The sequence below is a fragment of the Nannospalax galili genome, unplaced genomic scaffold, assembly GCF_000622305.1.
Source record: "Nannospalax galili isolate Female #2095 unplaced genomic scaffold, S.galili_v1.0 scaffold140, whole genome shotgun sequence".
NCBI lineage: Eukaryota > Metazoa > Chordata > Mammalia > Rodentia > Spalacidae > Nannospalax > Nannospalax galili.
The window spans coordinates 15191316-15204613 of NW_008352267.1; the positions used below are offsets into that span (position 1 = coordinate 15191316).

Consider the following 13298-nt stretch of genomic DNA (forward strand, 5'->3'; position numbering starts at 1 on the left):
TCATTCTCCTAACAGTTTCTTTTACACAGCAGTAGTTTTTAATTTTAATTTCTTCTACCTTATAAGTTTTTCTGTAATAAATCACGTTTTGTGGTGTTATTTCAAAAAACTTCACCAAGTTTTAGGGACTGTTGATTTTCTACTGTTTCCCTCTAGGAGTTTTTATTTTCACATCTAGGTCTATGAGTCTGCCTTTGAATCTTTGTAAAATGTGTAAGGAAAGGTTAGTTGGCCATATTTGTCTCAATATGATTTAAATTCATTCATAAACACAACTAACCTTCCAAGGACACAAATCTAAAAAGATATAAATGAACTCAAAATGTCCAAGTGTCAAAATACAAAATTATGACAAATTTAAAGATCTTTACTGACTTATTTATCACTGTAGAATCTGACAGTATCTCAGTCTATCAAACAAAGTGTTCCCATGCACTGAGCAGAGGTTGGCTTTATGGGCAGAAAGAGCTGACGAAGCAGAAACAGAGAAGAAAAACTGAGTAGGGTTGTTTCAGAATCACTTTCTCTGTAAAAATTAGAGTAGAAAGGACCACCTTTTCATGCTGGATGAAACTGGTCCTTTGGGGGACCAATGTGGTCCTTTCCTGATCTTTCAGAAGTCAGTTTAATAACGTAGTTTCGGTTGGATGGCATGGAACTTTGGCAAGTGTAATTCCACTCAGGTCTGCTTTGTTGGGCCCAGCGCAGTCTAAACCAATGGCCTCCTATAAGTTTTATTTAATGTAATCTTTACTTAATAATACATATTTTTAATAATCCATTAAAAAGGTACCATGACCTGTCCCGCCTTGCCTGCTTCAAAATTATCTTTCCAAGTTCATGAACCCCAGGTTCCTGGCAATCTTTCTATTGTTGAATCATACCAGAGGTGCACTAGATGTAGAGCCCAGACACTTCCTAGTAGAAAATTCTCAATACATTTTGCAAGTGAGGGCCTGAAGGACTCTGAGATTCATGATCTCTCCATTTCTCTAGGGAAAAGAACCAAAATTAACAAACTCTAATTGTCAAGAAAGGTACACCAAGTTCTAAATGTTTCTTTCTACCAGATTAGATTTCATATTGCAACAAGGGAAGAGAACATGTTGGTAAAATTCCTGCCAGAAGTCTCCCCTGGATTAGAAATGATGCTGCTTTTCTGTTTAATGTTTTCACTTGAAATATCGTAGGAGATAAGTCTTTTCACGTTCCAATGAGGTGAAGGAGCATCATACTTTCTTTGTTTCCATTCCAAGTGTGAATTGGGTCACACTTGACAACCACCTGACAGTCACTCCTGCTTGCTTGTGGGCTCCTCTGCCTCCTGAGAAACTTAGGACTCAGAACTAATTACCCTTATCGGAAAACAGAAAGCAGTATCTGAATGTTGTTTTATGTGGGGTAGAGAGGAAACTTTAAAATCTTTTGACCACTCTGTCTCCTGGCATTTGACTTTCTATCTCATGTTAAAAAGAAGCAAGTTCAGGTCTACCTAGAGAATGGTCTGATTTCTGCCACATTCAAGACAGCTCCTCTTCTAAACTGTTTGCTGTGCTGGTTCTAGCGTATAATTTAGATTTTATTTGAAATATCTCTTCCCCACCTTACCACATTATTTTAAAAGCTACCCCATTCACGCAGTTGCCATACTTCGTTTCCTGCATGGGTCTTACTACTTTCAAGATTGCCGTGTTTGTTTTCTGTCTTCTAATTGCTCCTCTACTCCCCTTCCCTCGCAAGAATGTAGCTCTCCTTCAGTGAGGATGAGAACCTTGGCTGTTTTGTTCAGCACAGGGAATGGGGCATAGCAGGTTGTTGAGTAGCTATTTCCTCCAAACACAACTTACAAAGCTCAGAGAGTTACAAGACTTATCAGACTCCTCTTCAAGGTGATAAAAGCAGCACATAATTACTGGGGAAACATACTGCCTGAAAGTCCTGCAGGGTTCTCCAGGTGATGTAGATTTCATGCTGGGATGGGATGCTCTCTCTCTCTCTCTCTCTCTCTCTCTCTCACACACACACACACACACACACACACAAAATCATTTGTTCAGCAAATGCTGAAGTTTGGATGAGGAATGTTCCCCAAGACTCTTATATTTGAATATGTGGTCCCTAGATACAGCTGTTGTTTGAAGTTTGGATGAGGAATGCTCCCCAAGACTCTTATATTTGAATATGTGGTCCCTAGATACAGCTGTTGTTTGGGAAGGTTATAGAGCCTTCAAGAAGTACGCTACTGGCAGTGGGCTTTGAGTGTTTATAGTCTCACTCCACTTCCTGTTTCTGCTTTCTGTTTCCTGTGTATGGATAAAATGTGTTCAGCCATGCCATGCTGTCCCACCATGATGAATTTTATCCCTCTGGAACCCTAAGCCAAAATAAGCCCTTTCTTCCTTAAGTCGCTTTTGACGAGAATGTTTTATCACAGCAACAGAAAAGTAATCAACCACCAAGCTAGACTTGAGTTGGAGCATTTCTTTGGTCTGCCATTGGTGCACTCTATCTGGGGTTACAACCTTCCAGGCAAGAACAAGGATTCTAAAGTGAGACTCTTATGTTTATGCATTTGGCTATCAGACAATTGAAGTAATGGTCCCCAAGAAATTGGAATTTCTCCAGGAATCTCATGCTCAGAGAAGGAAAAGGCCTGGTGCCAGCCAGATGAGGAACTTGTCACTCAGGAATCTATGTGACCACCTTTCAGGACAAACTAGGAGAATATGGATTAGGGCAGTGTTGATCACTAAACATCTTTATTTGTTCCTTTTCTGATGGCCACATTGAACAAATCTTCTCTGTGGGTCACCATCTCTTATCTCTTTAATTGCCAATTGAGGACAGGAGGCTGAGCCTAACCTAAGAGCTGCTAGGGCAGGTTGAATCTCCCCTGGAAAAGTCACACAGTGCATGCTCTTAAAGAAAAGATTTTAGTTGTTTAGTAATAGAATGAATGAATGATGGTAGATGGGGAAAAAGCAAAGATCATAACTTCCCTTGTTTATTTTACTATTTCAGAATTATCTTCCAGAGCCACACTTTTCAAATGACAGGTCAAAGGTCCAATGAATGGTGCCCACTCTTTTTACCTTTTGAGACAGGGTCTCGATATGTACCCCAGAGTGGCCTTGAACTCAAGATTTTTCCCCATGGCCTCACAAGTGCTGGAGTCACAGACTTGTACCACCACTCTGGCTGATGCCCAACTTTTGTGTAGTGAATAATTCAAATAAAATTCTTAGTTACAAACAGACTATTCAATGACCCATAGTTACATAACAAAATAGATAATATAAAAATGAGGTAAGATAGTCACAGTCACAGACACAGAATGTTTGAGCTAGAGTATACATTAGAAAGCTAATATTCTAAATCCCCCAATTCAAACAGGAGGGAATAGAGATAGGGAGAAAGTGGCCCAACCAATTTAATTGGGATATTTATAGGTGCCTCTAGGGACTGCTGAATATTATGAAATAGGTAGAAATAAGTTTATTTATATTGTACTAACATAACAATTCCATTGTAAACAACATATCACTATCATTGTTAGGTTGTCATTATGTTGTTTTGGTAGAGCTCTAAATCAAGATGAACAGGGACAATGTTCCAAACAGTCACAACTTTCCATCATAGTAAACAAATCAGCAGGTGCACCAGCAATGATAGTTAAACCATCCTGTCACTCATAGCCAATTAGCTACATAATTGCAAACAATTAAGGGTACATAGATTAGTTCTTGAACCAATTCTTATTCCTTGACCTTACTTCAAAAGTACAAATTCCTTTAATGATTCTTTTTCTGAAATAATTGCATTTCTTTTCTTTGGCTTTCATAAAAAGATACTGTCATGGGGCTATAGAGATGGCTCAGTCAGTAAAGTAGCATTTTCTGCACAGGCATGAGGACCTGAGTTTGATGTCTAGCACTCACAGAAAATCCAGGCATTGTATTTTACAACTGTAATCCCAGTGCCAGAAGGCAGAGTCAGAGTGACCCCTGGGGATTTCTGGCTAGCCAATCTACCTGAATCAATGAGTTCTGAGTTCAGTGAAAAGTCCTGTCTCAAAGAACAAAACAAAACATCCAAAGAACAGGCAGAATGCCACTGAGGAAGACACTGATGTTGACCACTAGCCTCTACACACATGTACATGCATGTATCCACATATACATGTGCACACAAGAGAAACTGCCATGATAGAACTATTATTCTTTCTCTTAGAACCTCTTCAGTAACAGAATTCAGGATCTGCTATTGGTAGATTTGGTAACTGTGTTCAGAAACAGAATGCCAATAATAACATAATTAATTGGTTGCAAAAAAGAATGAAATATTCCAATTTGCTTTAAGAACATGTCATTTCAATAGTGAGACTAAACAGACATAATGAAGTAGTTTTGATGAATTGGAAACCTTTGTCTCTGATACATGTTTATTGCATTTTTAAAGTTTTGGTTTTTTAATTCATTTTTGTAGAAGAAAATATGTACATACAATTGCTATAGAAAAGTGAGAAATGTGTTCCCTGAAGATTTCCATGCCTTTAAAAATGATGTTCAGATGATTTTTAATTACTACAAGAGCATTGAGATGTCAATGTACTTTACAAGACAGTCAGGGGGCTATTCCAGCCATGCTTTTCTTCAGTCAATTTCAACTCTAAGAAAATTATTTCTTTTGATCCACTCTGATAGCATGTAATAAAAGAACAATAAAACATATGGCTCAATTACCACTGCTTCTCATCAAGCATGAATGAATGAATATCAAATTATTATTAATTGTTTTTTTTCTGGCTCCCTCTCCATAGCACAATTAGGCATTGCTATATTTTGATAAGCACTTGTGTTTAACACTTTGTGGGCCAGTCTCTAAGAGGAACAGATGCACAAAATTCTTATACAGGAGGATAATTATTTGATTTTATCATCATCTAAAAACAATACAGTTATGTGTTAATCTCCCAAGTTTTCTCACAGCTACTTAAAACCGCCCTAGAACTCTACCCCCCTACCCTACAGTAAATTTCCAACAGTTGCTCTATGTCTATAAAGTGCTTTGCATGTTCAATTTGTCGATGTTAATATTTATTTCTCATATGATTATTGAATTTTCAATTCATTTACAAAAGAGCTCTTTTAAAATAAAAGCTGAATTTTAAGCAGTTAATAAGTTAACCATCATAGCATAGAACATAATAACATGATCGATATAAATTGAAAAAAAGTTCAATGTTGGTGGCTGATAGACATTCCATAGAAGCACACCGAGTAACTGATCATTTTATTTATTTTTATAAGCCTTCTGTAAATATAAAGTGCTATGCAATATGAATATATAATGTTTAATCTAGAACTATTATTTCTCAACTTATCTGTACACCCAGATTTTGAAATGCATACAAAGAAAATTTAACAAATTATGGATGTCATATGATTTTACCTATCACCTTATAAATCTATTTCTTTTATTTTTAAATAATAGTCTAAAAAACTAAGCCTATGAGAAACTGAAGGATGTCACTAAGGTGAAATAGTTCATATGCCCTAATATGGTTAACAAGTATATATACCAATATGTTTCTAAACAGTAAACCCAAGCTTCTTTTATAATCAGAGAACTAGAGACTCAAAAACAGACCTTAGAAATCATTTTGTCCAATGCCTTTGATGTCACAGATAATGTCATAGAAGTCTGGAAATTTTAAGTAGTTTTCTAAGGTCATGAAACTTTTAATATTGACACTGTTCTACAAAACATTATAAAAATTTCTATCCATATTTCTTTTGTACCAAAAGGAAGTTTAGTCTTTCCTTGGCCTACTTTTCAGGATAACAATAACGCTCTGAATCAAAAGTCTGAAGGGAATGTAGGTGAGAAGATGAGAAATTTGACTATAAGGAATTCATGATGCCCAGCCACACATATACTAGGGACTGCCTGGCCAGGGCTGACAGCACTCATTGATGTTGGGGGAATTATTTCTTTGACATTGGTAACTGGAACCATGTGGATTTTTACCACTAAGTCTTGTCAGATACCAGATGGTTCTTTTCATGTATGTGATCTTATTCTAAGAAATTAGATTATTTATGCAATAACAAAATTGTTATTTTGATACAAGTGATGATCTTCAGTGTAAAAGCGTTTCTAGATTACATAGTCTTAAAATGTAACTTTAAATTCTTTAATGAATGCTTTTCATCTTGATTTCCACGTGTCAGCATTACTGAATCCACTTCGCTGAAAAATTTAAAAACACAGTTAGATATACAAATTCAATATGAAAATAAGCCCACAGTTAAAATTTGAAAAACAATCATCCATGCAGAGCACGGTACTGGATTAAGATCCCACTTCTTTCTAGTCCTGAATACATATATGTAACTTCTGGTCATACATGAAGTACCACAGGCCAGGTATGCATGTTTATGAAATTAGTGAGAATCATATCTTGTCAAATTATTAGCATGATTTAAAAAAAGCAATACTATGCAATGCACACAGGCAGAGGGGGAGACTTCTGAGTCTTTGGTAAGTGCACCCATATGTCCTCTGTGTCATAGATTCCTGGGAGACTGAAAGTTTTAGAGCCACCCCATGCACATCACGAACGATGATATAATATTAGATTGGTTAGGGCTGCAAAAAGTGAATATGAAGTTTCAAACTTAGAAATGTGAGCACGAGAATTGCCAGGGCAGTGTGGGAATAGAAGGCGTGCAGGAGTGCACCTAGGCTTATTCTTGCAATGATTCCAAAGCCGGGTGTGCTGTGGGTTTCTGAATATTTTTCCGAGATTTTTCCAGAGGTAGCTGCTCAGTAGTGCAATAACCTCACACATGTCATTAACTTCTGTAGGATCTCAAGTGGAAATCCCCAAGGGTCGGCTTTCATGACTACACCAAGACCACAGACATACGCCTTTTACACATGCTTCTGACCTCCTCTATAACAGTTCAGTTCTTTTTTTTCTACTTACCAGCGTGAATCTAAAAATAAACCATAGGTACTCTCTTTTAACAATCAATAAAATTATATAGGGCTTTATTTTGCAGACTTAGACTGTGCACTATGCATGTTTTAACTAGGGTTTAAATTTTTCATGCTTAGTTAAAAATATATGTCCATAATATTTCCTCTCTCCTTACTGATGTTAATTAAGAGCCTAAAATTATAGTAACATTTGGTCTTGTGTTGTTAAAAAAACCTCAAAAGCTTTGATGTTATGAAGGACATAGAATTGTATAAAATTAACCCCTATTTATTTCAGGGAAAAAAGTAATATTAAAAGGCATTTATTGTAATAACCAAATTAAGTTTAAAAGTATTATGCAAGTGTACATACAAAAGGTCGCTAACAGAAATGGACTTCAACTTAAATAACAATTTAATCAGAAAAAAATTGTTTCAAAAAATGGAAAATTTTCTAGAACAAATGGCCTTTCTAGTTGCATCTGTATCCTTACTGATATCAAAAGACAATATAAAAAGCAAAAAAGACAATATAAATATTGATTGATTTATACCATTAAAGAAAATATTATAACAGTTTAACCAACTACCGCTTACTTTTTCTTTGATTATAATTATTTTTCTTTATTGAAATGCATCATTTTCAGCAACATTAAATAGTCACCAGTGTTAGTAAAAGTGATTGCTGCCCACAGAACATAACACTTACCCATCACTTTAGAGTAGCAGGGTTCACAGTGTATTGTCTGTCTATAAATCCAAATGCTGTCACCTGCTTGTAGGTTTTCCAAAGGCTGTTTGCATATTTCACACTGAAGAACAATATATATCAAGTTTCTATTATAAATTGACCCTGTATTCTCAAGGGAATGGTGAAAGCAAAGCCTTCTAAATCTGTCTTCCTTAGGAAATCTCAGACAGAGCCTCAAGAGAAACCCCTAGGGAAACTAAGAATGTAATTGTCTATCCTCGCATACCAAACTTTTCAAATAAATTTCCACAGCATCTGTCTACCACACAGGTACAATGTAGGGCATCTCTGCCACAGAAGTTTTCTACTTAACTTACAATGGAGAAGATAAAATTTTTCACAAATTGGTTACGCCAAGGACAGGACAACAACTCAATGTTTCAAACAAAAACACAGACTTGAATTTATCATTTGCTTCCACAAGGGAGAGCTGTGCTGTCCAGGCGCTACCTATTGAGTCAAACAAATTGCTGATCACACAAGGTTTAGAAGGGAAGTTGTTCTGAGTTACACTAGTGACAGAGCAGGGGAGGGTCAGACTCCGTTTTAGACCTGTCTGCTGCTGACTGGCCGACTTCCAAATATGAGGTAGTCACTCGTTAGCTCTTAGAATGAATTCACTAAGCAAACTGTTCTTGATCTATACGATATATTTAAACCAGTTTAAGTGATTCTCTGTTACCATGACTGTAGAACAATCTGTCTTTTTCTATGAACACAGGGAACATTTTTAATCTGTTATATTCTCTAATTACAATGAAAATGTAAATGAATCTTTTAAATGCAATAAATGAAAATTAGTCCTATTTACTAAAAGCAACAAGGAAATTTTCTTATTCTATAAGGTATTATGTATAATAATTTTAAATAAAGAGATATATTCTTTTATTTAATTGGCATATTTCACAACTAGAAGTGATTTCATGTTATACTCAAAGTTATTAAATTTTCAAAATTATATTTTTATAGTCTTATGTTGAATGTGTAGGTTTTTGTTTTGGTTTTGGTTTTTACATTTATTTATTTATTCATTTATTTGTTTATTTATTATTTGGAGAATGCATGCATGCCATGGGACTCATGTGGTGGGCAGATGACAACTTGTAGGAGTCAGTTCTCTGTTTTCACCACGTGGCTTCTAGGTATCAAGCTCAGGTTGCCAGGCTTGGCAGCAGGTGCCTTTACCCACTGAGCCATCTTGCCAGCCCCATGTGTGGTTTTATATTCAAAATAATGCACCATATTTCTGATTGCTATGTGTCGCCATCTAAAGGTAATTGGTGGATAAACCGTCAACTGACAAAATCGTACAGCTACTTGACTGAATTGAAATAATTTGCATCAACCACAGAATGCCAGCACCAGAAAAGACCCAGTTGGAGCAAGTCATTCTCAAATTGGATGCATATTAGGTCCAAGCTAAAGAGCTTTAAAAATATCAATCTCCAAGAATAATCTCTGAATTCTTGGATTAAATGGGGCTGCCTGAGTACTCTAGTTTTTTCCCTTAATTAATCTAGATGATTATAATGTGCATCCAGAGTTGAGACCCACAGCCTGGTCAGCTACCTCATTTTAGAGGTAAAGAAACTGAAGCCATTGTTGTTGAAGTGACTGTCCAAAGTCACATAGTCTTAGTGGCAGAAATAGAATTCAGATTTTCAGATACCCCGCATTCATGCAAGAGCTATGTTCACCAACACAGCATTACCATGAAAATGAAATGAAATAACTGATGAAATCCAAATTTTGAAGCATTTTGCTATTGAACATCTCCTGCTATTTATTAAGCACAATTAACCATGGCCTTAAAAGCTGAGTTTTAACTATGGTGAAACCTGAGTCCTGATTCCATGATGGAAAGAGCTGCTAGCTTTCTTCTCAACAGTCTATTTTCCAGCCATGACTTCACCACACATTTGAGGTCATATGTTATTTGTTAAAATGTTACAAAAAAAATTAAGAAAGAACAGCTTTATCTTTTACGCAGACTTAAATCTCCAGGGTAAGACTGATTAGATGTGTCAGTAGCACATTGGTAATGTGGATTATAGAGCATTTAAAGCTTTTACCTCACTCTATGTATTTTTTTCACTCTATTATTTTAATAAATGCATTTTCTTGTCACCATACAACCTTACAGTAGGTAAAATAAATACATGCTTACCTTAAAGCAAGTAGAGTGGCAACAAATTTGTAATTCATCTAAAATCATTTTGGTTTCTACCCCCAAGGGCTTGCGGCAGTAAGTGCACATATCTCTTTCGATGACAGACCTATGGTGACATAACCAGTTAAAAACAATTTAAAATTAGCCACCATGTAAGGACAGGTGTATTTCCTGTAAATCCACATGGAGATGTTAGTTTTGATGATGCATTCAGAATTGCACTAGCATCAAGGGAAGCACAGAGCTTACGTATCATAGTAACTGGATTGATTCTCTAGCTACCCCCAAATGATATCAAAGAACGAACAAGTGGGGCCATCTCAGAGTATGACTTCATCAACAACCAAGAGTTCATCTATCAGGACAACGATGGCCAGTTTCCCAGCCAAACTAGGTCAAACGTACTTCTTGAAGTTGGAAGAGGGTTTTAATTATTAATTTACATTTATCACTTTGTAGATTATATGGGAAAATCATGCTACAGATTAATGTAAAGTTTTGACAAGAAAAACATTCAACAATCTCCAAATAGAAATCCATTCAAGAGTATGTTCATAAACTCACAATTGGTGAATCTGTAGGATCAAAGTCAGTTAACAGTCCTCTTGGTGTCATGGTAAGATTTAGGATACAGGGACATGATCATGACAAAATTTATTCTCTAAAGGAAGATAAGACCCTGCCACAAATTTGATGAGGGAAAAACTTATTTTTTCTTTATTTATTTTGGAAGCAATATCTGACAATAAATGAACTACAGATATGATCAGCAGAGTAAAAAAGAAAACCCTTAGATCATGTTAGAACCTAAAGAACAGATCTTTTTCTTCATGAAAGGTCTTAGGGTCATCTTAACAGTGCCCAGTAGAGTTTATTGGTTTTGAGGCATTAGCATACAGGCCTGAAGTTTCCAGTGCAGTATTCACAATAGGGTGGTGAAGAAGAAATAGTCAACACTCGGATAGTACATGAGGTATACAGAATATTTCCCGTGCATTTTACTTATTAAAACTCAGTTATTTCACACATCCTGAGAAATCCATCCTGTTATCTCTGGGTCATTTGTGGAAAAGGAAGCAGGAGCACCTAAGAGTGAGTGAGCTGCTGCTGTCATGCAGCCAGGGGGTGGGTCTGAATGGAGGCAGCATGCTCCAGAGTCCTTAGCCTGCGTGTGAGGCCTACTGGGCCTGCTGAGTTGAGATGAGCTACTCATGCCCAGGCACTGTTCTACCATTAAGAGTACAAACAGAGAGAAGGGAGCATACGGAGAAGAGAAAGTGAAAGAGGAAAGGGATGGTTGTGGATAAACCTTGTCTGCTTTTATGTTTTCAGTCACTCAAGGAATTTCTTCCTAATCACTATACACACACACACACACACACACACACACACACACACACACCCCAATTCTCTACTTGTATATAGATACCTGGCAAATATTTCCCTGTGGATTGTCCATATGTAAACATACGGATGGATGGATGTACTAAAACTCCCCATTTAAGACTACAAGCACTTCAAGAGCAGAAACTAGGATCTCTATAGCATCATTCCATTCCACAGGCACCAAACCAGAAATACAAAGAAAGGAGAGATGGCCTCTTCAGATGAGACACTCTTTGCTGGGAAAGTTGTAGAAATGGAATAGCATTAGAGAAATGCTTGTTTCAGCCATCTTTTCCTTAGCAAGTGGGACATGGGTTCGTATTTTTAAAGTTCATTTACTGCGTGCCTGTTAGTCTTAAGCACTCTGTTAGAAGCTGTGTCTACACCTGAAAACAAGATACGTCCTCACTCGCAGTCAGTCATTTTCCCAGCACCTGCTACAGAGAAACACTGCCAGTGGAAGATCAGACACATGCATTTCAGCTTGTTTCTAGAGCTTGGGTTAAAATGTGAATGATTTTCATCTACTCCCCTGGAAACCTACAGGTCACTGTTTCCTGAGTATCACTTCATGGCACATGAAGCAGTAAAGGTCAATAGCAGAAAAAGCCTGGAGTGGGTCCAGGTCACCGGCACTAAATGCATATTAATCCTAACCCCATTCCTAGGAACTGAGCGGGGGTTGGTCAGACCAGCATACCCACACAGTTACCTTTAGAAAGCCACAAGAAGAAAGGACTTAGGACAGCTTAATGATGCAGTAAAGCCTAGGTGCTCTTAATGTTGCAGGCTGGGGACTCCTGGGAATTGCCAAAAGCAATAGGGCTGACCAGGGAGGCAGCTTAGAAGGCATGGAAAGGACTTCTAGAATAATGTGCATCAAAATCAGACAGAAACTAGGAAGCAGATTCCTGTATATGGAACTGTGCTCTCTCTACATGCACATTCCTGACAGGTTCCTAACTGTTCACAATCAGAATCATCTCCAGAACAAAAGACAATGAGAATTAGAGATACATAATGAATATACATGCACATAAAAGTGTATATATGTTTGTGTGGACACTTTGTGTTTGTAAATGGAAATATAAGTATACTCACCTATCTGAAGTTGAATAAACAGTTTGTATATATTTTCCTGAAATATTTTCTTGATAGCCATCCTTTGGTGATTTACTAAAAATGAACATATAGAGACACGGGAGAATCAGTTTGCTTTTCCTACTATTGATAAAATTACCCACACACAGGAAAGAAAACACATATTCCCTCACATACTATTATTATAGTTATTTAGGATATTTCAAGTCAGGATGATGTCCTTACACCTTTCTTTTTTCTAATCAATAGAAGTAATGATGCAAACCCCCCAACAATGAGTTGACATATCACCAAAGAATATAATGAAAAACATATTAACAAGCATTAAGCAGCAAAGACATCATTGTTTCTCATAAATAGTAGACTTCTACCTCACTGATTTACTAAAATAGAGCTACCTGAGCATGGCAGTACAGACCTGCAATCCCACCTGTCTAAGAGGAGAAATCAGGAAGATCATAGGTTAAAGGCCTGCCCGAACTCAGAGTTCAAGATCAACCTAGGCAAGCTAGCAAGATCCTGTCTCAAAACAAAAAGTTTAAAAAGAGAGCTGGAAAGACAGTTCAGTGGTAGAGAATTTGCCTAGTGTATGTAAGGCCTTAAGCTCGATTTTCAGCATTGCAAAATAAATTAATTAATTTATTAAACAAAGTTATATGCGGGGCTGGAGAGATGGCTCAGCAGTTAAGAACACTAACTGTGCTCCCAGAGGACCTTGGTTCAGTTCCCAGAATCCACATGACAGCTAACAACTGTCTGTAACTCCAGTTCCAGGGTATTCGGCTCCCTCTTCTGGCCTCTGCAGGCTTTTCATGACACAGGTGCACTTAGACATATGCAGGCAATACACTCATACACATAAAATTAAAAAATAATGTTTTAAAAAGCTATATGTCACAGATCTAG

General features: G+C 36.9%; 1 protein-coding gene across 1 annotated transcript in view; it reads right to left on the reverse strand.

Annotated features, from left to right (window-relative positions):
• Scel (sciellin) overlaps nucleotides 1-13298 on the reverse strand; it is a 150993-nt gene that overhangs the window by 21039 nt on the left and 116656 nt on the right. Inside the window, exons 27-29 of the mRNA XM_008849144.1 lie at nucleotides 12393-12467; nucleotides 9903-10011; nucleotides 7694-7796 (exon numbers count right to left, since the gene is read on the reverse strand). Of these exons, the coding sequence (XP_008847366.1) occupies nucleotides 7694-7796; nucleotides 9903-10011; nucleotides 12393-12467 (287 nt within the window). The remainder of the gene's footprint in view (nucleotides 1-7693; nucleotides 7797-9902; nucleotides 10012-12392; nucleotides 12468-13298) is intronic.